This window comes from Crotalus tigris, unplaced genomic scaffold, assembly GCF_016545835.1.
Source record: "Crotalus tigris isolate CLP2741 ecotype Arizona unplaced genomic scaffold, ASM1654583v1 scf7180000024386.1433019, whole genome shotgun sequence".
Lineage (NCBI taxonomy): Eukaryota > Metazoa > Chordata > Lepidosauria > Squamata > Viperidae > Crotalus > Crotalus tigris.
The window spans coordinates 183,633-209,923 of record NW_024100556.1 but is presented as its reverse complement, the minus strand read 5'-3'; the positions used below and the strand labels follow the sequence as shown (position 1 = coordinate 209,923).

The following is a 26,291-nucleotide window of genomic DNA, read 5'->3' as shown; positions in this document are numbered from 1 at the left end:
CCGTAGCTACGTTGTATCTTCCGCGACTTCGCTCAGCAAGTGAGGGGAGGGGGAGTCCTCTTGCCTGCGGGAGGCAGGAGGCGACGGCGTTACAGCTGCAAAGCCGCGGCCGGCGGAGCTCTGCCGGTGTTCCCTTCGCCGCTTTCCTCCTGCCGATTGGCGTAAAAAGCGGAGGCGGCTTTCCAAGAGGCCGCGGCTCCGGCTGAGCCCAAGCGGCCTCTAAGCGACGGCGGCGGCGGCTTGGGGAGGCTTCCGCTCGCCTCTGCTCCGCCTCCACCATGTCTGTAGCTGGGGATGGCGGGGCGGGGACTCCCAAGGCGCTCCCTTCGTCTGGACCTAAATCCCTGCAGGACATCCCGCACCCGCTGGCCGTCGCCTCCAGCAGCGAGGAGCTCAGCGTGGAACTGACGCCCAGCCCGGATTTGCAACTGCCTCGCAGCATTGCCGACAAGGTAAGCGGCGAAGAGCGCCTTTCCGAGTGGCCTCCGGGTGGGCTACTACGGGAAGGCGCAGGAGCTTGCGAAGGAGGAGAGGCACGGCCGGCCGGTTGCGTTTGCATTTTGTGGTGGCGAGGAGCTCCCAGCGACGCAAACATTGAAGGGGGGGGGGCTTTAGTTACTTGTCCCTTGAGCCAAAATGGTGGGAATCCAGCTCTTGGAGAGCCAGCTGGTCTTGTCGTCCTCGCGGCAGCCTCTTTGTCGAGCGAAGAGGAGCGCAAGTTTCCGTGCAGATCGGTAGCTTTTTATTTGCAGGGCTGCTAGTTTAAGTGGTCCTGCGAAAGCAGTGGTGCGCGCTGGTGGAGCTTGTGAAACCTCGGTATGTTTATTTATACGTGTCGTGGGAGTCAGGAATGTTGGGGGTTGGTGCAGAGAGCTCCTCCGTTTCACTGTCAAGTTTCCCCTGGTTTCCCAGACGTGGAGTAGTGTGTTGTAAACTGCGAGTGTGGTTGAAGCGATCTCTATATGGAGGGGGGGACTTTTTAAAGATCCTTAAAAGGGTCACGTAAATTAGTTGCTTGTATTCCTTTGAGTTACCTCTCTTGTTTTCAAGGCTAGCCCTCCCTCTAATAGCTTCAAGGAGAAGTGCAATTGTATAGTTGATAAAAAAGATGCTTGATACACTTTATTTTGAACGAAAGGGTACAAATTAGCAGAGGAAAGGTAAAATAACAAAATAGAGCCTGGAGAAAAGAAGGGAGCCCTCCCCTTTCCCCTTAATCTAAGTTTTTCTTCCACTGAACTGGCAGGAAACTGAAGTCAGATGAAGGTAGTAGCTGCTCATACCTTTCTCCATTTGACTTTACTATGTGCTACAAGGAGACTTGGGTCTTTGTGCCATGCCCACCTCCTTCCTTCCACCTGAAGATTTACTACTACTCTCACTGAGTACTTGTGATGGAACAATAAACCTGTTGCCATTGTCTGCAGCTGTTCCCCTGCACTTTTCTGTAAAGTTTTGTTCATATCTTCTCTTTGAGTAACAGAACAGGAAGGATTGGGCTGACCACCACCAACTGATGATGAGAGAATAAAGAATAAGTGCTGTTCCGCTTACTAGCCCTCTCCCACTGAGGGGGAATCAGCAGAGCAATTACTCCTGGCAGAAGCAGCTGCTACTCTGCTGGTTGCAGAGACATCAGTGAAAGTCCATGTGAGGATGATGTCACTGCATCTTTGTCAAAACAGGGCAAACAGACTAACAGAACTGGCTGTGAATAGCAATCCGCGGCTCATTCCCAGGGTTGCCTAGAGAAGGTTGTAAAGATAACCACATCTGCCTTTTTTTCCTGTGTCCTGTTGGTAGACTACAGTAATAGCTTGTGAATAGCTTGACCTAAAATATTCCACAAGGCAAACAGCATTGCACTAAATCAAGTGGTGTATTTTATTTGCCTTTGGTTCAGTGTGTTATGTGGACTGACCTCCTGCAGCTTTTAAACTGTGGTTTATTTTATTCAAATTTATATGACTGCCCATCTCACAGACAGTGACTCTGGGCAGTGTACAAAAGTCCAATAAAACAAATATAAACAGTTATATAAATCTATTTTATTTTTAAAAAATAATTTTATAACTATAAAAACAGAACTGAACAAGAAAGAATAATAGGTGGAAGGATGTGAATAACCATGGTGCTACCTCATGAATTCACCCATCCCCTGGGGTCCCCGGGCCTTCTGGGATAACTAGGTCTTTGGTTATGTACTACGAGACAATATATAGGCTGATGCTTTGGCAGTCATGCTCCTTTCTTTATCAGAGCTGATCTGAAATCATGTTTGGCAACAGATACTTCTCCTTTGTAGATTGCCTGTGGAGCAGGATGCTTGCAACAAGTAATATTATAGTTGGACTGAGATAGAGCATCATTCCTTTTCTGGTTGATCTACTTCCAATTTTAAGAATATGTATGATATTGTGGCAAGCTTCTTTGACCTAATTTTCACAGTTAATGGCTGTTTCCTGAGAAATGGTACCTGTATGGATTGTTGTATTTATTACAAGTATTTTCAAGACATCGATCAACAATGGCATTGATCAATTTATTCACATTGTAATAAATACAACAATCAATACAGGTTCCATTTCTCAGGAAACAGCCATTAACTGTGAAAATTAGGTCAAAGAAGCTTGCCACAATATCATACATATTCTTAAAATTGGCAGGAGATCAACCAGAAAAGGAATGATGCTATATCTCAGTCCAACTATAATATTACTTGTTGCAGGAATCCTACTCCACAGGCAATCTACAAAGGAGAAATATCTGTTGCCAAAGTTGGTGATAAGAAGAAAACAGCCTATAATTTCCAGCATAATAAACAAAACTGCAATGCTGTACATAAGCCATTAATTTAAATCAGGCCAGCTGTAATAAAATAAAATCAGATGTAACCAGCCAAACAGCTAATAAATGAATGAACTTAGTTGTTCAGGCAGTATTGCCAATAGGGATCATACATGGATTGATAAACTAATGCTGCAACATTAGTGACTGTAACAAATGAACGAAATAAGAAATGGCTTTGTTTTGTGTTATTGTTTTACAATTTGGAAACCTCAAAAGATCCTTTCCAAACAGGTGCATCCTTTAGTGCATGTTCAGGCCTTAAATTATTAATTGAGGTTATTGTACAGACAGGAAAATTACAGTAATCACAGAGCAGATGCCTTATAATGTTAACAATTCTACATAGGTTTTGCTGTGGTATCAAATAAGTTTGGCATGTGAACAGGCAACAGGTTTGCATTCATTTTGCTAATGTGATGACAGAATTAGTCGTTCTTCAAGAGCCCGCTTTGCAACCTTTGCTGTAAATAAATGTACTAAGCCTCTTATTCCTGGGGAAAAACTTTCTCCATCGATCTACTGTACCTTCCAAATGGTACAGGGGCATAGTTCAAAGTTCTCTTTTCAAGCGGCATTCGTTCAATATAACCTACAGTATGCCATTGTACAAGTAGTCCTGGAGTTTTGACAATTTGGGTGCTTGGCAACTGACTTGTATTTACAATAGTTGCAGCATCCTTTGGTCATGTGATCATAGTTTGCAACCTTCCCAGCAATGTTAGTGGGGAAAGCTGGATTGCATAATGATAAAATCAGGTCTGATCACATGATGACATACTTAAGGAATATATTGCTTAGTGAGCAAAATTCTAGTTCCAATTCATCCATTCAAGGACTACTTGTAATCTTATTGTTTTAGGGGGCTATTTTAGCAAATGTTCTTCTCATTCTATTTAGATCAGTGGTTCTCAACCTGTGGGTCGGGAACCCATTTGGGGTCGAATGACCATTTCATGGGGGTCGCCAAACAGCGCAGTCCCCCATTTTTTTCCCCTTTTCCTTAGCTGTGCTACTCCCTTTTATTCTATTGGCTTTTGAAAGCCAATAGAATAGACTCTCTTGAATAGAGTCTAATTCTATTGGCTTTCAAAAGCCAATAGGAATTGTCCAGGCTGTCTCTGCCCTGCTGAGCCCGCCAAAAGTCCCATTCTGCAAACGGTGCTGCACCAGTTGAGTAGTCCTCGACTTACGACCGGTTGAGTAGTCCTCGACGTACGACCGGTTGGGGGGGTCGCGGCATTAAAAAGGTTGAGAACCACTGGGATAGGGGTAAGGGTGAGGAGTAGGAATAGGAATAGGAATAAAATAGGGATAGGGATAGAAAAGGAATAGGGTTAAAATAGTCATAGAACACTTTATTTGGCCAAGTGTGGTTAGACACATAAGGAATTTGTGCCCAGTACAGAAGTCCTCAGTGTACATGCAAAGTAACAAAATAATGATAATCATAATAATACCAATAGGAGGGGGAGTAAGAAAGATAATAAGAATAAATAATAATGCTATAGCCATACTACTTGGGTTAATACACATAGACGTTAGATACAGTAGCACTGTGAGAATTAAGTGTTCAGCAAAATTGTCCCTGTGTCTAATTGTTTTTGCCTGCGATGCCCTGTGGTGCCACCCGAGGGGAGTTGAAACAGTTTATGTCCAGGATGTGAAGGAACTGTAGATATCTCTTCAGCTCTCCTTCTGCCCCTCACAATATACAGGTCTTCTATGGAAGGCAGGTTGGTTGCAGTGATTCTTTCTGCAGTCTTAACTATCTGTTTGAGTCTGTTCTTGTCGTATTTGGTTGCTATATCAAACCAAACGGTTATAAAAAGTACTTATGACAAGCTCAATAATTCCTCTGTAAAACAGTATCAATAGCTCATGGAGCAGTCTGAATTTCCTGATTGACACAGAACATTTTTTTTGTGCCTTTTTAATGATGGCTCTAATGTTAAGTGTCCATTTCAAGTCCTGGGGGATTACAGAACCCCCAAGGGTCTTCAGTCCCCTGCTGATATTGTACAGGTGGTCCTCGACTTATGACCACAATTGAGCCCAAAATTTATGTTGCTAAGCGAGGTATTTGTTAAGTGAATTTTGCCCCATTTTACGACCTTTCTTGCCAAGTGAATCACTGCAGTTGTTAAGTTAGTAACGTTAACTGAATCGGGTTTCCCCATTGACTTTGCTTATCAGAAGGTCGCAAAAGGTGATCATGCTGCAACTGTCATAAATATGAGTCAGTCGCCAAGCATCTGAATTTTGATCACGTGACCCTGGGGATGCCGCAAGAGTCATAAGTATGAAAAACAGTGATAAGTCACTTTTTTCAGTGTTGTCGTAATTTTGGTCATTAAAAGAACTGTTGTAAGTCGAGGACTACCCGTACTGTCAAATATGGTTGTTGTTAGTTGTGAAGTCATGTCTGACCCATCGCGACCCCATGGACACCATTCCTCCAGGCCTTCCTGTCCTCTACCATCTTCTGGAGTCCATTTAAGCTCACGCCTACTGCTTCAGTGACTCCATCCAGCCATCTCATTCTCTGTCATCCCCTTCTTCTATTGCCCTCAATCTTTCCCAGCATTAGGCCCTTCTCCAGTGAGTCCTTCCTTCTCTTTAGGTGGCCAAAGTATTTGAGTATCATCTTCAGGATCTGGCCTTCTAAAGAGCAGTCAGGGTTGATCTCCTCTAGGACTGATCGGTTTGATTGCCTTGTAGTCCAAGGGACTCGCAGGCGTCTTCTCCAGCACCATAGTTCAAAGGCCTCAATTCTTTGATGCTCAGCCTTTTTTATGGTCCAACTTTCACAGCCATACATTGCAACTGGGAAAACCGTGGCCTTGACTATACATACTTTTGTTGGCAGGGTGATGTCTCTGCTTTTTAGTACGCTGTCTAGATTTGCCATTTGTCAAATAAATTTGTCAAATATGGTAAGTAGTAGTAAAATAGAAGGTCTCCTCCTAAAATCCACTCTCATCTCTACGGATTTAAACATATTCAGCTCTAGATTGTTAACAGCTGCATCACAAGGCAAATTGTTCAATCTCCCATCTACATGCTGAACTCATCACCGTCTTGAATAAGGCTGATGACCCTTGTATCATCAGCAAATTTCACTATTTTAACAGATGAATCCTGTGAGGTCCCATCTAGGTCCTATTTAGGTAGGTTGAGTAAGGGAATGCTTGATTATTATTTTTTTTGATAGTTCACAGATTCTACTGAATCAGCCTGCCTCATATAGGAGTCTACTTACCAAAAGTAAGTTGTGAAGAACTATATCTCATCTATTGCCAGAGTGAACATCAATACTGCTTGGCTTTTACAACCTAATAATGTAGGTTGCTTTACCTTTTTTAGCCAATATCAATATGGAGAAAGTTAATTACAGTAACTGCAGTCTGATGCTGGATATTGTCCAGAGGTAAATCTATATATTTTAAGTCAACATGGATTAACTTAATGATTTTTCCCTCCCTCTAACATAAGTGTTGGTTTAGGTCAGTGGTTCTCAACCTTTCTAGTGCCGCGACCCCATAATACAGTTCCCCATGTTGTGGTGACCCCCAACCACTTATACATCACCGGGTGCCAGGGGCGTGGCCAAGAAAAGGGGGAAAAAATGGTGGATAGCCTTGTTTGGCGACCCCCGTGAAATGGTCGTTCGACCCCAAATGGGGTCCCGACCCACAGGTTGAAAACCACTGGTTTAGGTGATTATAGGCTTTCATTTACAGCTAATTTTGAAAAAGGGACCTTGAAAGATTCAAAGTAGTTATAAGAGATCAATGCTTTAGCAAAGTATTAGGTGTCGCAGGATAACATGGAAGCTATAATTATTCTTATCCTCTATAGCTATACATTTAAGAACGTTGAATTTTTTTTCAGTCAGTTCCAGATTGAAAAGAGTAGAAATAACTACATGAGGACTGAAATCTTGCAGCTTATTCTTATAGCTACTGGTTTTTAATACCTCTTTAATCTTGTCTAGGTTCAGAAACAAGGAAGGTTGAACTCGGGAATTCTAAGGCCAAGGATAGAAAATACTGAAAAATATTGAAAAAGAAGGCAGTGGGGAAACATAGTTGCCAAGAAAACTGCATGGTTATACCTATGTAGTTATCAGAAGTCAAGCTTAACAATAACAATAACAACAACAACAACAACAATATAAAGTTGAAAGGGACCTTGGAGGTCATCTAGTCCAACCCCCTGCTCAGGCAGGTAACCCTATATCATTTCGGACAAATGGCTGTCCAGTTTCTTCTTAAAAACTTCCAGTGTTGGAACATTCACTGCTTCTGGAGGCAGGCTGTTCCACTGGTTAATTGTTCTAACTGTCAGGAAGTTTCTCCTTAGTTCTAGGTTGCTTCTCTCCTTGATTAGTTTCCATCCGTTGCTTCTTGTCCTGCCTTCAAGCGCCTTGGAAAATAGCTTGACTCCCTCTTCTTTGTGGCAGCCCCTGAGATATTGGAACACTGCTGTCATGCCCCCCCTCGTCCTTCTCTTCATTAAACTAGACAACTTGATGTCTTTACCTTCGGATATTGCTGGGCCAATGCAGCAGCAGGGGTTCAAACTTAGAAAACCCATAATCAAATTCCAATATAGAACAGAAGAATATTTTGCTCATGCTGGCATGTATAGAAGTATAAATGTCTTGGATATTTCTCAAGCTGATACAATCTTGAGGAAAATTGAAAGTTTGCATAACTTCAATAAATCATACAGTACAATAACTGGCACGTAAGATTATAAACATACTTCAAAGTGGACATAAAAATCTGTCCAGATTGGCAAATGTTTATTTAGCATAACCTCTCTTGCAGAGATGAGAGAAGAGGAAGTTTGTGATGCTATTTCTTCCTCCAGTGACTCAGGATCATTTGCAACTGCCTGGTTGGGATATTCTCTTTCTCTCAAGAGTTATCAACTTCTGCTTCTCCCACAAATACGCCTCTGTCAAGATGATATTTGGCTAAGTTATAGCTTTTGGTGAGGTTTTATTTAGCAGCTGTAGTTTTTAGTTGCGTGCAGTCTTTCTGTTTAAGGAAGACAGCGGTGGATTAATTGGGCTCTTTAGTCATTGGGTTTTAAAGCATAATTAAAGGTTAAGCAAAACCAAACAGCGTTGGCGAATCATTTTGGTTCAGTCTGTCAACCATTCAGAAAACGTCTAACTTGACTATGCTGGTGTGTCACCCACTCCTCCTCCTGAATAAAGAGAAACAACTCTTTAGGTAGCCATTTATAGTTCAACAAACCTTTTGTTCACATGAATGCAAAAGTTGATTTCACGCGATCACTGATAATGCACTTATTTTGGAGGCTGTGGTTGCAGCTATCGAGTGCGCTTGCACCCTAAAAAGGAATGCAAACCATCACCCTGTTGTGCAGCATTTGGAAGACAACTGAACTGTGCGGTTGCCACATTCTTATCACATTTTGAAAGTTACACTTTCGGGTCACCACCAATCACAGTTCTGAAGATGACAGAATCGCGTGCTGACATAGATGGCGAGAATCCATTTTAAGCTCTGCTTGGGTGCAGGGTCACATATTTCTTTTTTTTTTTTTTTGTTCATTTTGGGAGGTAATTCGGGGAGAATAGTTGTTGCCAGGTGTTGATGAATGCTGGTGTGTCCCTCAAAATGTGGCACGTCACCTTTGACCTGTGTGTCATAGGTTCGCTCTCAGTACTTCAGAAGCTTTCAGCTTTGCTGGTTTATTTGTATATTTGTATATTTGCTGGCACAGAAGTTATGAAATAACACTTGAACAAACAGGACTTCAGATAGGAATGTGGTGGTTGGAAATTCAATACCACATGTCCTTAAAATGTCATTCAGAGAGAAAGTTATTATCCCTCTTTTGTTCTTTCCCATCTTCTTTGAGGAAAAAGGAAACTTGATCTAATTTCCCACTGAACTTTTTCAAGGTACTACTGGGATTTTCTCTGGATGTTCTCCTTGCAGAAGAGAAAGGAGTGGCAACAGAGGTTGATTTTAGCCTGAAGTGGAAAAATGACATTGCTCTTTTCCACTTCAGTGGAGGAAAAGAAAGATGGCTTCTTTTCCATGAACATGGGAAACGTCATTTTCTTGGATGCATTACCAAGCTGGGGAAGGGGTGTTTGCATCTGGTGCATATATGGCATTGTGGTTGAAGACAAAATCCACTGAGAGGAAACTGCCCTTTGATAGTAGATTCTAACAGTAGTTACTTAGCATAAAGCCTGAAGTTAGATGTGCATGTAAAGACCATCTCATATTTATGGTTGAGATGTTTCTTAATGTATAAGAAATACTGTACAATATACCAAGCATAAAGATGTTAGACATTGTAAAGTAACAGAGTGTGTCACACTGATTAAATGGAATGATGCAGGAAATAGACATGGCATCACAATCTTTCTTATTAATGAAAGGTCCCTATTCCAAAGAAGATTGCATTGCCTCATAGTTTCTGCTGTTTCTTGAGAAATGAGCTACATTGTTCAACAAACCAAATAACCTCTCTGGTAATTTATATAATGTAGAAATGAGCCAGAAAAAAAAAGTCTATGTGTATTTGGGGAGAAAGATACTGGAGAATGCTTGCAGGAGTTACATAAAAACAAGCGTATTTGTAGCAAATGTGATGGGAAGCTGAAAACTGAACATAATTTTGGGAATTGTGATGCCAAAAGTATTCTGATTGCTTAAATGCAGAAGCCAATCAGTCATTCATGATTTTTGGGACATTCTTTGTATTTGTAAAGATGTGTATGTCAAGAGTGAAATTGGTGGTTTCTTTCATAGCACACTAACATTTATTCTTTAAGTAGCAATAGCAATAGCAGTTAGACTTATATACGGCTTCACAGTGCTTTACAGCCCTATCTAAGCAGTTTACAGAGTCAGCATATTGCCCCCAACAACATTGGTCTACAAATTTTGGGAAATTATTGACCTCCAAGATAAAATATGTTAATTCTTACATATTTTGATTAGATGAATTAGAAAACAGGTAGTCAAGGTGCTGGTTGGCTAAGGTTTTCAAGATATTTCACAATAAATATATTCCACAATAAATAAATATATTTGCCTACAAGGGAGAGAGGTGTCTAATGATCATGATGTCTCGTAACTTCTTGACAAAGTATGGTATAACAGTGAAAATGGTACCACATGGAAGTGTATAAATTTATCTTCACTTTGAAACTAAAGTTTATTACCTAACAGTAATTTATTGTTCTTTTATTGCAAGGCACATTTGTCTTAGTCAGTTCTATACAGCATATAGTTACATCTGATGGCTTGTGAAAGTATCATTGCCTAACATTTCCAAGGAACAGTTGTGTGAAGCCAAGATGCCTTAAATCTGTGTAAACAATGCAGGTATCTTTTGCTTCAGTTGTGGTGAGGTTACATTTGCATCTCAAAAGTGCAGTATGACTGCCGTGGTAAAAAAGGCATACCACCTATATTTTGGATGAAAAATAGGGGATCAGGGCAAGAGTTAGGTCCCTCATTATTGTTACATTACATGTGCAACTTATCTGCATCATTGGCTAAGCAAGAAGAAAAGGTCTGTGCCTTTCACAGTCCCAATGGTGTCAAGGGAACCCACCAACCATGCTATTTTTGCATTGTTCCCCCAATTTGCAAAAGAGATCTCAAGAAAGGAGAAGTGGACAGTGGAATATCCAGACATTCCATTCGCACTGTGTCCTGTACCCCATGGTGAGTATTTGCCAATTCCAGATCCACCAGAATCCTACTCTCAGATGGTGATAAAGATGATGAGCAGGATGCAACTGATCCGGAGCCGTCTATGTGAGTGGACCCAAACTTTAGCCCACCATATTTTCCTCCTGAACCACTTCTAATTTCAGAGAATGAACTAAATGACCTGGTCAGGGATTTGGAATTGCCTCAGAGTAAGGCAGAGCTACTGGGCTCCAGTTTACAACAGTGGAACCTCTTGCAGAGTGAAAAAGCATGAAAATGTTACATGAAAAACCATTAAATGAGTGGAAAGTTGTGCTAGTGGTATCAATAAAAAGATAAATTTGTAATGATTGGTGTGGAACCATTCTCGTTGCTGTATCACATTTTGTAGAAAAGTTATAGAGCATAATCTTATGCACATCCCCCTCGTAATTTTGAACTTTTTTAATGCAATTTTGACCTGAAGCTGTATCTTGGAAACTGGAGCCAATGAATACTCAGGACTTAATTTTCCTTTATCAGTGACCCAATTCTGGTAAAATTTAGTTACTTTCATTTCCAAGGCTTTCTCCTTGTAGATAAGTGCAGTCTAGGTCCTTATTTTACTGAACCTCGGAAGGACGGAAGTCTGAGTCAACCTTGAGCCGCGGTGAGGATTGAACTGCTGGCAGCTGGCAGTCAGCAGAATTAGCCTGCAGTACTGCATTCTAACCACTGCGACGCCACGCCTAGAAGATTCTAAAAGTATTAAGTCAGATGGGGCATAAGCACATTAATGCTCTTGAATAGTGGTATGTCAGGACCTCAGTATAACTAGAAGACCAGAATTGTTTCTAGCCTTTCTTCCATTGACAATTATCTTCCTTTGGTAACCTTCCTTAACAGAATCAACAGATCAGCTAGCATGGAAGAAATCAGCCCATCTAGAAGATCTTTCCTTTGCCTGTCCGTAGGTCTTCAGTCCCCTTTAGCTTTTCTTTACCTATATGGAGCGTGTATTAACCAGTTTAGCTACCCGCTTTTTATGTGGCAAGACAAAAATATGGTTTGCAGAAGTAACTTAAAGCAGTTCAGGAAACAACTGACAAAATAGAAAAGGTTGCTTCAATGTAACTGTCTAAATCATTAGTAATATTATTACCTAAGGAAGAGAGTATTTTTATTAACAAAGATATTATTCCAAAGAGCCAGGAAAAAAATTCTGAAAGAAAAATCAGCCTTATAATGCGTATTGCAGTAGGGAATATGCTTATTCAGGTGACACATTCCACATCATCTTCAGAGATGCTTGTTTCCATATTACTGTACTCTTTTCCAAGAAATCGCTAAGATTTCATTCCTATCACAAACACTTAGTTCTCATTTGGCTACTATTGAAGTCCATACCTTACAACAGGAGTCCCCAACGCCCAGGCTGTGGCCCATTGCTGAGCTGTGGCCTATTTGGAACTGGGCTGCGTGAGTGGTGGACCAGCGCCTAGTCCTGAGTGTGCAGCTCGACTTGCATGAGCGGTGGGCCAGCATGCTTGTACACGCAGCTCAACTTGCACAAGTCGAGCTGCCCCAACCTTTATAGCTCATGTGGCCCAGTTCTCCTGTCCCCCCTTCCCCCCAGCTGGGCCACCAAGCAAAGGTTGAAAAGGGAAGAAGAGGGAATCAAGCTATTTTCCAAAGCACCTGAAGGCAGGACAAGAAGCAACGGGTGGAAACTAATCAAGGAGAGAAACAACCTAGAACTAAGGAGAAACTTCCTGACAGTGAGAACAATTAATCAGTGGAACAGCCTGCCTCCAGAAGCAGTAAATGCTCCAACACTGGAAGTTTTTAAGAAGAGACTGGACAGCCATTTGTCCAAAATGGTGTAGGGTTTCCTGCCTGAGCAGGAGGTTGGACTAGATGACCTCCAAGGTTCCTTCCAACTTCACTACTATTATTATTATTACCACTTCCTTATAGTTAGTGCTTCTAACAGCCTTAGCTCTATTTAGGCAGTATTTCATATATTGCTCTTAATTCATGAGGAACCCTTTCCCTTTTGAAGTCAATCTTAATTCATGAGTAGCTACTTTCGTCTTGAAATCATTTTAGCTTTTGTCATTCTGCAGATCTTGAAATTCTTGTAAGCCAGTTGATGCTTTTTCTATAGCAACAATTTTGTACAGTAGTATTTGGACAATGAGTTCAATATAAACATTTAGGATATACTTTATATATACTGCAGTATCTGGATTTCATCTTCTTTGTAATATAAACAGACTGTAAGTATCATGATGGGATAGAAACTTTTTCCTGCCGATGGTTTGCTTTATCTCATCTGCAGCCATGAGCCTCTGTTGTTTTAAAAACTGACAATTATGCAAAATTGACAATAACATGTAATCTCTGATGAATAAGATTTACTTTCAATTTATTTAGTAAAGAAGCAACAAAAGTGAAGAATTGTCTTTGCTTTTCATTTCATGTTTTTAATCCATATGCAATTCTGCAATTTGCACTGGAAGGTGGAAAAACAAAACAAAACAAAATGTTTATGCATTAAGTAGTCCACTGATCCTTTTAAAAATGCCAGGGCTGTAAGCTAAATTGGAAAGTGGAAAAAATACCACAGAAGAAAACAGTGGTAAACCACTAATGTATCACTGCCAGAAAAGCTACGTGGTTTGAGTTAATGAAATCTCAGGAGTGTTAAGTATCACTTATTTTACCTTTATGTAAACTGTGCTTTCTGAAACAAAAAGATAATTTTTAAACAAAGAGAATCAAAGACCATGGTAGTAAAGAGTTTGAGAACAGAACATTCCATTTCCTCTTTTGACCATACCAAAGCTCTTCCACCATGCTGTTGTGGGTATGGTTCAGACTTAAAAGGATTAATTTTTGGAAGTCATTGAAGTGCCTTTAAAGTGGTATCCAAAGGAGGCTCAGCATGGTCTAGAGCAGTGGTTCTCAACCTTTCTAATGCCGCGACCCCATAATACAGTTCCCCATGTTGTGGTGACCCCCAACCACTTATACATCACTGGGTGCCAAGGGCGTGGCCAAAGAAAAGGGGGAAAAAATGGCGGACAGCCTTGTTTGGCGACCCCCATGAAATGGTCGTTCGACCCCAAATGAGGTCCCGACCCACAGGTTGAGAACCACTGGTCTAGAGGGGGAATGAAACATTCCAGAGTTCTATGGAAAAATCTCTTTTCCTGAACTGGTGAATTTTGCATATCCCTGCAGAAGATCACAAATATTCCTTTCTTAATCCAGTGGTACTGTTTTTTTTTGGTTGATTTACAAATCTCAGAATTTCCAGAAGTCTAAAACTGAACATGAGGAGGATCCCCAGATACTGGAAGCAGCAAAAAAATAATTCTTAGCCAGAAGGCAACCATCCTCTTTTGCAGAGACAGCTGCAGAAAGAGCCCTTCCAGCTTCTTCTGAAGGAGTTGGAGAAGGTAGAATAAATTGGCTTAGAAGGAAATTCCTTAGCTGAAGGTTTTGGCTCTAATCCATTTCACTAAAGTTATTAGGGAAATATTGGCATTAGTAATTGAACTCTTATCTTAAAGACTAGAGGAACAAAATACAAATAAGCACATATGTATCTGGCAGAACAGAATGGAGGAAACTAGCAAACAATCCTTTGGTAAGATTTGAAAGTTGACTTTTTGGATTAGGAAGAGAGAACAGTGGATTGGAAAAGAATCAGCCTCATTCTGCTACTAGTAAAGATAATGGTTGCCTACACTGAGATAAAAATCACAAGATAACATAAAGCATTGAACACTTGATGGTCTATATAAAATCTTAATACTAAATATTATTATCAGATTATACTAATATTCTCTACAAATGAATATCCGTTAGGATCCCATGTGTGGATCTCTATGCTGGTTCACCTCTGTGGCTGAACCTCAGGAACTGGTTTTTGTCTCTTTCCCACACCTGATTGTTGTGTCTTCCTCCAGGATCTCAGTTTGCCCAATGGTACTCCTGTAGATACTTCTAGTCCAGCCTCTTCTTCCTCGCTTCTTAATAGACTACAGCTGGATGATGACTTGGATGGGGAGATGAGGGACCTCTTTGTCACTGTTGATGATCCCAAAAAGCATGTCTGTACGATGGAGACTTACATCACTTACCGTGTCACAACTAAGGTACCACAAGATAAGTTGCTCTGTTCAGAATCTTATTTTTTATGAAAAACAACTTTACTCTATTTCGGGTTCCTTGAAATGCTTAGTAGCAGTTGGATTCCCATGCGTTCTAAAAGTTTGTTTCCTCTTGTTCTAAGAGTGTTTGTCAAATTGTCAAGTCAGAATGATTGCTTTCTTCTTGTAGAAGAAACTAAAATAATCTGCCTATTGGGAGCAGGCAAGAGCCCCTTGCAGTACGTTTGGTTTCCTTCGCTTGGTTAAGATCTAAAATACTTTCCATTTCTAATTGGTGTTAGTTGCATGTTTTGAACATTAATAATGGAAAGGCTTCTACAGCCTACCCAGTTTCAAATAAGAATGAAAATCTTGGCCCCAACCCATTGGAGACCACGGTACCTTTCCCTGTGCTTATAGTCTTAAAAAAAAAATTAGGACATTGAAGGAAAAAGGGGATGGGGAAAGGAAAGGGAAGTAAGATTATTCAAGTAAAAGTAAAATGGTTTGCATGGACACAACTGTATTATGTTCTTGGCATTCTCTGAGGATTTTTCCTTCTGGAAATTTGAGAACTGTGGCTATATGAAAAGTAAAATAAAACACTATCCTAGATGAAAACACTTTTGTATCACATCCAAGTATACGACATAAGTATGTGCGTGCAGCCACCAGGAACTGAGCTTAACACGAAAAAGACATATATGTGTGGCTTGTAGCTATAGATGAGACAACAACTTGATTTTGGATTTGTTATAGAAAGAAATTCCTTTTAAAATCAAAAGGGTAGAATTTTGCATAAATTTTGCAGAGATAGATTGCATACATGTAAATAATCTTTGCCCACAAATTTGCTCTTGCCAAAATTCAAACTTTTCTCTCCGAAGACCTTTTTCTTCTGTCTTTTGTGCATATCATAGTAGGACCATCACACTTTCCACGCACAACCTGAAAACTATCACAATGCTGTATCTCTGTAAGTTGCCTAAGAAGGGAAGATTCAGAATTTGTTTTGTTTTCTTCAGTTGCTTGAGTGACTCAGCTTGTGAAATGCTGCACAGTTTGCAAAAGGAATTAAACACGAACTTTGCAGTGTTCAGAAAGAATGTATTTTATTTAAGAGGTGCAGAACATTAACTTTCATGCAGTAGACCTTCTTGTTCTCTTACCACTTTTGATGTTTGTTCTTTTGTTCCAGACCACTCGAGCTGAGTTTGACTTGCCAGAGTATTCAATGCGCCGAAGATACCAGGATTTTGATTGGCTCAAGAATAAACTGGAGGAATCTCAGCCAACTCATCTCATTCCTGTAGGTAGTAAGTCGAAGTCACCAGCATACAATTTTTGTTTTTTTGTTTTAAAAAAAACAGTGTTCATTTCCCATTATTATTCGTCCATACAGTCCCTGAGAATTGGACACAACTGAATGGAGGAAAAAATGGATTCAGAATATATCAAGATGTCAGTTGTACACTGAACATTTTCCGTTGAACTAAGTTATGATTCAGAGTTTTAATTTTATAAAATTTGATTTATAGCTTTCTAATAATTGATTTAGATTTAAATTCCAGAAGCCCACAGGACTTCTTGAAACTGCACGTTTTTATGAATAAATAGCGTAACAAGTCTTTGCTTGTTGTTGATGTACTACAGATAGTCCTCCACTTATAACCATTTGTTTAGTGACTGATAGACGTTACAATGGCACTGAAAAAGTGACTTATCACCATTGCCGCATCCCCATGGTCATATGTTCAAAATTCAGATGCTTAGCCACTGACTCACATTTAATGACAATTGCAGTGTCCCTGGGTCATCTGATCACCCTTTACGACCTTCTGACAGTGGGGAAACCAGATTCACTTAACAACCATGTCACTAACTTGACAACTGCAGTGATTCACTTAACAACTGTGGCAAGAAAGGTTGTAAAATTGGGAAAATTTTACTTAACAACTTTCTCACATAGCAACAGAAATTTGAGACTCTGTTATAGTTGTAAGTAAATTATAACAGAGTGAGCATGTATTTGATTTTACATGCTCACTTTCAAATCATGTTATCTAATAGCACTTTCTTTTTTATAAAGTGGGTTAGTCTATTAGATTGACTTTGTCTACTGGGATCTTTGGGATTTTTAACATGCATTTTAATTCATCTTCTACTCCCTGACATTAACAAGCTAAAGGTGACTGAAAATTGCCACCACTGTGAGATTTAAAATGCATGTTTGGGAAGTACTAGTGGCAAAATGGTTGTCCTTATAAACATCAATATTAATATTCAGAAATGGAAAATAATTTGCAGCCGACGTGATCTTATGGTGTTAGCAGTGCAGTCTTAACTATATTTTATCGTTAACTCCGAGATTGCAATGATAAGCTGGCAACTAATAGCGGGCCATGATGACTGAGTCACAACTTTTCTTAGTGCTCTGCAGGGAATAAAGTGTTCTTAAAACAGCCAGATGTCTTTGAGATAAAACAGAAGGACAAGGTGGGCTGTAGGGAGGAAGTATTGCCTGGTTAATTGGCCTGAGAGTTTGAGTTCAGGCAAATCCAAAGAAAATGCAAAGCCTCTGACTCATTCTGGGTTGGGACCAAGGGAAAAACTGATTCTGCTACCAGAACAGGTGTATCCTGAACATCAAGGAGAGATGTCAGGTTCCAAGGTGGATTTTAATTCCCCCACAATTATCTAGATATTAATGCAAAAATTACTGTACACATACACAAGCACACGTGTGCATATACTGTACATATATGCATGCATATACAGACACATCCCTATGAATTTTGTTTCCTGTAACTTTCTTCCTCCCCTCCCCAGCCTCTTCCAGAAAAATTTGTAGTCAAAGGCGTTGTTGACCGTTTTTCAGAAGAATTTGTTGAGACGAGGAGAAAGGCCTTGGATAAATTCTTAAAAAGGATTGCGGACCATCCAGTACTTTCTTTCAATGAACATTTTCATGTATTTCTTACAGCCAAAGTAAGTGAATTTGAATCCACACAGAATTTGATTTTCAAAACTTGTAATTAGAGGTGCAAGTCCTTAGAATATGAACATTTCCTTGCAGCAACATACACATTTCTTTAATTCATTAGTGCTGGGCATTGTCTTTTAGTATAGAGCTTGTAGTGTTTAGAGAACAATAAAATAAACACAACTGAATTTTTCAGTAGCCAAGAACACCCTTCTTTTCTTCAGTTACTTCACTTTGATGTCTTCATTGCTTTAAAAATAGTCACTTAGGTATTGCTAAGAATTTTCTACTTTTTAAAATCACCCATATGGTCCACAGTTTAACTATAACAAATTCAGTGGGATGAACGTGACTGTTTCTTGATCAAACAGTTCTATGAGGGTGAATACTTTGAGCAAAGCTGTAAATTTATTAACCATTCTGTCAATACCAGGATCTTAATGCTTACAAAAAACAAGGAATGGCTTTGCTTACTAAGATGGGAGAATCGGTAAAATATGTCACAGGAAGCTACAAATTAAGAAGTCGACCGTTGGAGTTTGCTGCCATGGGAGACTATCTAGACACGTTTTCTCTGAAGCTAGGAACTATTGATAGAATAGCACAGCGGATAATCAAAGAGGAAGTGGGTAAGTAGAACTTATAGATTCCCTTGTAACTCACAATTTGTTTTCAAGAAACAAATTGTGAAAGATGCATGCATTCATCTTCTCTTGGATGTAAATTTGTTGTGCTACATAAGGAGCTGTACAAAAAGATTTTGGAAGGACACATTGGGCATAGTTGTTAAATTGTTAAATTTCTATATCTCTTCTCCTTATTTTGCTTCTTATGATACTGTTTTTCTCCAAAGTTTTCCCAAGTGTGAATAGTTTCTGATTTTCTCACCTTCTTGCCAAATGTGAATATTTCCTTTCAAAATTGAATTTGATTTTTTTTAAAAAAAGGTCTCATAATCTTGAAACACAGAGTCTTCTGTTCCTCGTTTTTATCTGCTGCAGAATATTTAGTGGAACTACGAGAATATGGTCCTGTTTATTCAACCTGGAGTGCACTAGAAACAGAGGTGTCTGAACCTCTTGAAGGAGTATCAGCCTGCATTGGAAACTGTTGCACAGCCCTTGAGGAATTGAGCGAAGATATGACTGAAGACTTTCTGCCTGTTTTACGAGAATATATCCTATATTCAGATTCCATGAAGGTAATGTGCGGATTGCAAGATAGATGTCTGTACGTGCCTTGAATAGCGCTCCAAGTGTTTTCTTTAAAGGAAAGGTAACTCTTTGACCCATCACTTGAAATTTTACATGTTTTAATTAAAAAACTCCACTTTAGCATCCTTGAAACTATGTGTTTCTGCCTCCAGACTACAAATTGACGGAACAATGAATGCAAACTTTTATTGCTGGCGTAGATGTAAACTGACTTTTGATTAATAATAATTTCCACCGTCAGAGCTATTTTTCAGAAATATGTTCTTTTCTAGAGCAAATTTCCTTTTTTCTATTACTTAATGTGATTTGCTCTCAGTTTAGTGATGTTTATAGTTAAGCAGAGTTATTTGAAACTTTGAGCCTGGAATGTAATTTATGGTTTTATTCTTCAAATCCTGGAATAGTTCAGTGTCAGTCATGCTAAAGATTGGGTAGGGAGAGGCCAATAGTTTGTCAACAAACTGCAGATAAAGACAGAGGATTATTACCCACTAGTCCCCCACAAAGGTCTAGCATATCTATTCCATGTGGTATCTCTCAGTTTTGGCTAACAGTGGTTCACATGTGACATAGGACTTTTGTAATGTATAATGTATTTTTTTCTCTACACACACACACACACACACACACACACACACAGGTTGTTGCCATTAGAATGGAGAGTTAACATCTTGCTTGCTGCATATCCATCCTATATTTAGATTTCATAGCCAATAGAGGATTTGCTGTTTAAATGTAATCCAATTGTGTGTTTCTGGTATATGACTTACCATATGTAGATTGTGGGAGTTACAAGAGGGCCAGGTTGTGTGGTCTTCATGCTGACTGCTGTTGCGTTTTTTTAAAAAGCAGAGCAATAAGAACTCTTGGGATGAGACAGAACAACTGGGCAGAGTTAGTACAAACAGTCCCCAGTGGAATGTTTGGACATTAGGTAAAGAGTTAGTTTTTTAATGTTAATATTGTTTGTGCTAGAGTAGTTTAAAACATTTGAAATACTCTCAGCTGGCAAATGCACTGTTGTCCTCGGATCTCTCTTGAGAAACTGCAACTGTTTTGTTTGAGAAATCTGCAATCTCTCCAGGCTTAATTTTAAAAGAAAAAAGAAGTTGGTATCTTTTTTTAGCAATAAAATGCAACGTAATACAGGGGTGGACGATTCGTTTTTCCAAGGGGCTGCATGAGAAACTGGGATTTTGTGGAGGGCTGAACCAATAGGCTGAACTTAATTCTGCTGCCACCTCGTGTTGACAGAGGAGGGAGCCTCGCCTCACCACTCTTTTGCTGCAAGTGCAGAAAAGTTTTTTTTCACCAGCCAACTAAAGGAGTGCACTCAGCTTCTTCTTCCTCCCCCACTTATTTAACATTTTATTTTCTAATTTCTGACTGACCTCATATGGGCCAGATAGGGACAGTCAAAGGACTGAATATGGCCCAGGAGTTGTAAAATGCCCAGGTTTGGGCAGAATATATATTTTTTGTTTTTATTAGTCATCTCTAAAGAATGACCCAACTTGCTTTCTCCTACCGTCATTTAAACTCAAAAGGAATAGCTAGCATGTAGCTAACTTCTAAGACTTTTTTTTTTTTTTTTTTTGGAAAGGGAGCTAGTTCAGTAGTACAGCACATCTTTTGCATGCTGGGGACTTGGGCTTTCAACTCATAGCACCTTCATTTAAAAAAAAAAAAATAGTGAGAAAGTCTTATGAGAACACTGCAAGCTGCTGCTGCTACTACTGGGTTACATGGTTACGTAATTTGACCTGAATGACTTTCGTATTTATAGATAGTCAGTGAACCATTTGTTCGGCCACCGGTTCAAAGTTATGTTGGCAGTGAATAAATGATAGTTATGCCTGGTCTTTGAACTTATGGCTGTGGCAGCACTCCGATGGTCATTTGATCAAAATTCTGGCTCTTGGTTGCCTGCTAGGACTTTGTGACTGCAGGGGTGCTTTGATTTTCTTTACCCACCTCTTTGGCCATTTGGTCACCTCTGCCAGCCGCAAAAGAGCAGACATGGAGGAGAAAGAGATGGGGGGGGGGGAACTAAAGAGAATGCAGTTCCTTATTTTACTGTGCTTGGGGCTGGGAGGGACCAGGCTGGGATGGTGACAACTGGGACTGCCAGAATTACGGTCACTAAGTGAAGTGGTCACATAATGTCATCCTTTACAATGGAAATTTAATGGGAGTTCTGGTTCCAATTACTTGGCTGTCAGCTGAGGAGCACCTGTACTATGACAAATAGCTGAAAATCCTTAGCCTAAATTGCAGTCTAACTTAATTCTGTTCAAGTTGATTTTTTTCAACTCTGCAAGCCATCTTGCTGAATATATATTTGTAAAAAGGCCCCCAAATAACATTTTAAGATATAAATGAAGAAGAAGATAGATGTACCGGTAAATAAAGGAAATAGATTTCCTGAGTTCGTGCATTTACTGGCTACGCATCCATCACAAGCTGCCTGCCATATTTCAGTATGATTTTCCTGGTTGGGTAAATGGAAGATGCATGTGTTAAGGCAATCTGAGGCATTTACATTGTTAATGATTGCTGATGGGAGGAGGTATGAACATTGATATGACCAAGCCTTATTTATACATTGATCTGAATACAGGCTTAAACGGCGAGGGAGACTGAGCTGTGGATATTGCATCTGTTCTCTGTATTTTTTGTCCTTTGTCAATCTTCAGTCTTAGACTTGGTCCACTTAAATGAAGATTGTAGTTTTTGCTCATATATTGCTGAAGTGATGAACCACTGACTCTAGGCATAAGAGTGGAATAATATATGGATGCATGGATGAATAAATAAATAAAATATGTATGCAAAAGCAAAAGAGTTGTACACTTATTAATAATAACAAATAAGGGGATCTTTGTTTAAAAAACTCCTAACTGGTGGGGAGGCTGACAGATGCTAGTTTGTGAAGAACCCTCTGCTCCCCACCTTTTATAAAGAAAAAAAAAAATTGAATTTTGATCATGTGACCATGGGGATGCTGCAACAGTTGTATGAAAAAGGTCATAAGTCACTTTTTTTAGTACCATTGTAATTTTGGTCACTAAACGAATGCTTGTAAGTTGAGGATTACCTGCATTATTTTTTTCTGAATCCCTGTGGTTTCAGATGTATTGTGCTTGTCGTCACTATGCAGAAAATGAGATCTAGAAAAATGAAGCTTTCCTGTACAGATAGTCTTTGACTTACAACTCTCTGAGCTTGCTTGTTTTCTTGTAGACTTTTCATACCCAAACTAGGTAACATCATCAGTGCTAGTAAGGAGTGCGGTTTGCTGGCAGTTTATATTCTGGTGACTTGCCCTGTCAGTGTTGGTGGGGGTGGTCTTAGAGATTCTTTGGTTGGGCTGTTTACTATTGACTCTTGATTGGGTATTGTTTACTTGATTGTTGATCAGAAGTTAACCTTGGAGTTAATCTATGCTGATCTGGGTGCTGATTGCTGGTGGAGAGGTGCCTGGGTCTTTTTGTTCCCTTTTGGGCTGGTTGTGTGAAAACAGTCTTAAGTCACTTTTTTTCAGTGTTGTAACTTCGAACAGTCATTAAATGAACTACAGAACTACCTATAGTACAACAAGAGACTATTGACTTTTACAATTTCTTTAATTAATTGCAGCACTTTTTTCTCTCTTCTCTCCTCTTAGAATGTGTTGAAGAAAAGAGATCAAGTTCAAGCAGAATATGAAGCCAAACTAGAAGCTGTGGTCCTCAAGAGAGAAGACCGTCCCAAGGTTTGCTCTGGGGGAGAAGCTTTTAAATTGAATGAGGAGTCTGTTCAATAGTTTATTTTACTGAAGGTTTCCAATAATGTTTTCTATACATTGGGTAGTAGCGTCTTGTTTCAATTAAATACCAACACTATTGAACTGAGACTAAGAATGTGAATGAGGTTTGTGAAAGAAGTTATTTTGAAAATAAGCAAGAATTCTTATGAAGTATAGTATCTCAACTCTATTTAATTATAATTAGTATTATCTGATTTAATTAGAAAACTGTGTCCTGACAGAAGTAGCTTCTATAAATAGTTGAGGCATTGTGAGTCACAATGAGATGAGTTCTTGGTTTTGTTTGCAGACATAATATCATATTTCCTTCAATTTATTCCTGATAGCTGTTGTGTGTTTCCTTTGTTGCTACAGGTAGTCCTCAATTTATACTCACAATTGAGCCTAAAATTTATGTTCTTAAGTGAGAAATTTGTTAAGTGAGTTTTGCCCCATTTTACGACTTTTCTTGCCACATTTGTTAAGTGAATCAGTGAAGTGGTTAAATTAGTAACACAGTTGTTAAATGAATCTGGCTTCCCCGATTGACTTTGCTTGTCAGAAGGTCACAAAGGGGGATCACGTGACCCCGTGACACTGCAACCGTCATAAATATGAACCAACTGTCAAGCATCCGAATGTAAATCATGTGACCATTGGGATGCTGCAGTGGTCATAAGTGTGGAAAATGGTTGTAGGTTTCCAGTGCCGTTGTACTTTCAAACGGTCACTAAACAAACTGTTGTAAATCAAGGACTGCCTGTATTTGTTCTTGTGCAAGAATCTACAGGTTTGGTTTTTTTTAAAATCAGTACTATTTTGTGGAGGAAGTATTAACTCCTTGCCTTGGGAGTAAGTTTCACTGGATTTAATGTACCAAATTCTGTGTGCAATAGCTTGAAAATCTCTCCCAGGACAACATGCAGGAGTAACTCCATTTTGTTGCCTGAACAATCTCATGTTGAAAGAAAAATTCAGTAAAGTTACCTAATATAATATATACCCAAAGGACTTAAAAGCCAGCCATCAACATACCCCAATCAACATCTAAAAAGCCACTTACAACAGACACTATAAATACCACACAGAGAACAGCACACACACTCTTCTAGGGAGACGTTCCCTGAAAATGGGCTCCAGCACCAGTCCAAAAGCTTAGAAGGCAAAGACTCTTGTCCTGGGGACCGACCCAGATTGGATCCTGCTACCCAATATACTTTAGATCTGTGCTGAGAAATTTATATCCACGCAGCCTTGGTTAAAATCCAATACCTTGTCTGGTACATTATCCTTAACTTAGACTGTTCTGATATTTGCATAGGTAAGAAATAAAAAGCTCCTTAGTATACAGGACCCTCATTCATACTTTGTACTTGGCCATTATATATAACTGGCAATTGTAGTAAGTAATAGCTTGAGTACATATGTTCAAGAATAAGTGGAACTTTACATATGTTCAAGAATAAGTGGAACTTTATGAACTCTGCAGCAATCATTAATCGAGGTACCTGTGAAAAATTGGAAGGTATGTCTAAAAAGCTTTCAGAACCTATTTCCACAGCACTGCTTCGTTTTTGGTTTCCAGGTGCCCACAGATGTTGAAAAGTGTCAAGACCGGGTAGAGTGCTTTAATGCCGACCTGAAGGCTGACATGGACAGATGGCAGAACAACAAACGGCAAGATTTTAGGCAGCTGCTGATGGGAATAGCAGATAAAAACATCCAATATTACGAGAAGGTAATGCTCTAAATTTGCCACTAGGAAGATGCAGGAAAGCAGTTGAATGTAATTTTATTGATTAACTTGCTGATGCCCGTTGAGTATAAAACTGATGTAATAAGCTTTAGAATTGCTCTCTCTTTCTTCCTGGGTGCACTAATCTTGTTAAAGCTTTAGCTGTTTTATACTGCCACTGATGAGGCCGAATCCTGTCCACACAGATAGAGCAGGAAATTACACTTGTAGTTTGCCAGTAAATGACGGTCCATAGCATAGGTTGACCTTGCACATCATGGGCCAGATTGGCTGCAAATTCTAGGAATTGTCCTTCTAACACATTGGGGAGTCATCTGGTTATAGAAGGCTATTTGTAATGCCACCATTAAATCTATTTTGGGTAGGACCTTGCAGAGTTACACTGGTCAAAAAGACACTTGTGTATGTTAAATGATTAAGATCTGCCAGACAATAAAGGTTATCCTTCCATCCATCCATCCACCCACCCACCCACCCACCCACCCACCCACCCACCTACCTTTCGTGTGTGTCAAAAGTATGTGAACTTTGATAGGTGGGAAATCTTGAAAATACAAATTCCAGTGCATCTGGAAGGTGATAGATTTGGAAATTATATGAGATATCCCACATAAAGAAAGACAATTTACAACAGGTATGTAAACTGCCGGTCCGCGGGCAGGATGCATCACGCCGAAACCGCACCCACCCCATTGCCAGAAATGGGGAAAAAGTCGTGTGACATCACGTGAGGTCGCGAGTTTGACATGCCTGATCTACAAGGTGTAGAAAAACCTATTATTTAATAGAATAAATGGTTATTATAAATTTTATTGATCATATCATAAAATTGTGCCTTTGCAGCTACTGTATTGGAAATGCAGATATTGATAAAATTGTTTAATTGTATTATTTAAGGCCACTTAAGCATTAAATGACATTATTATAAGATCATTCCTTATGACTATTTGATTTAGAATGACATTATTAATTGTTGTATCTGTTTCTTTCGTTCAAATAGTGCCTTACGGCGTGGGAGTCTATTATACCACTGTTGCAAGATAAGACTGAGACCAAATAAGTTGCAGCTTTTTTCTGAATTCCTGAACCACGGACATTGACCAAATGCTCAGAATCACTACCACTAATTATACTGAAGATTTACTATACATCTTCATGATTTTTTTTCTCCTGGAGAAACACCAAGTGTGCTAATTCTGAACTGTACATTTTTTGCCACTTTTTAATGAAACCATCTTGAACATTCTTACTATGTGAACTTTGGATGATGGAAGTTAAAGCAAGAGCACTTTTTCTCTTGGACCACTTTATATTAAATGAAATTGATGAATGGAACACTAAAATCATAATAAAAATAAAGACTCTTAAATGCAAGGTGCCAACTTGCCCTTCCTTTTTTTCAAATCGGTCAGGATAAGGTATGTTGATTGTGACACAACAGGAGTTCCATCTTGACACCGTCCTGATTTTGCTTCCCTTCATATATAGAAAGGGAATATGATTGATGTAAGACACCTGTTGGATTCTGTAGCATCTCTTTAATGTGAGCTTTTTGTGCAGAATGGGAAATATTTAATTTAATGTAGAAACAGGAGTTGTAATGGTCTCCATATAATATATTGAAAATGTATAGAATATTTGTAAAATGTTTCTAATCTAACCTATGGATATGGTGCACACTCTGACTTCAACTTTGGGATGATAGAGGAAACAAACTTATATGATTCCCAAAGTTGGTATCCAGTATTGTTTGTTTGTTTTTCTTTAAAAAAGAATGAAAATCCAGGTAACTTCTTGATTTCTCAAAATGTTTGGTTTATGTGTGTGATAAACTACTCTTTATGTCA

At 39.4% G+C, this 26,291-nt stretch overlaps 1 protein-coding gene across 1 annotated transcript; it reads left to right on the top strand.

Annotated features, from left to right (window-relative positions):
- On the top strand, window positions 1-26,291 carry SNX30 (sorting nexin family member 30). Its single transcript, XM_039328969.1, has 9 exons — window positions 1-452; window positions 14,522-14,710; window positions 15,903-16,013; window positions 17,534-17,692; window positions 18,121-18,316; window positions 18,689-18,888; window positions 22,569-22,655; window positions 24,274-24,426; window positions 25,445-26,291. The coding sequence occupies exons 1-9, from the start codon at window positions 279-281 to the stop codon at window positions 25,502-25,504; spliced, it is 1,329 nt and encodes a 442-aa protein (XP_039184903.1). The 5' UTR covers window positions 1-278; the 3' UTR covers window positions 25,505-26,291.

Excerpts from the sequence above, each read along its gene's own strand:
- SNX30 (XM_039328969.1), top strand. The coding sequence starts at position 279 with ATGTCTGTAGCTGGGGATGGCGGGGCGGGGACTCCCAAGGCGCTCCCT. Across the intron at positions 18,317-18,688 it reads GATAATCAAAGAGGAAGTGG|AATATTTAGTGGAACTACGA; the intron begins GTAAGTAGAACT and ends TATCTGCTGCAG. Across the intron at positions 24,427-25,444 it reads ACATCCAATATTACGAGAAG|TGCCTTACGGCGTGGGAGTC; the intron begins GTAATGCTCTAA and ends TCGTTCAAATAG.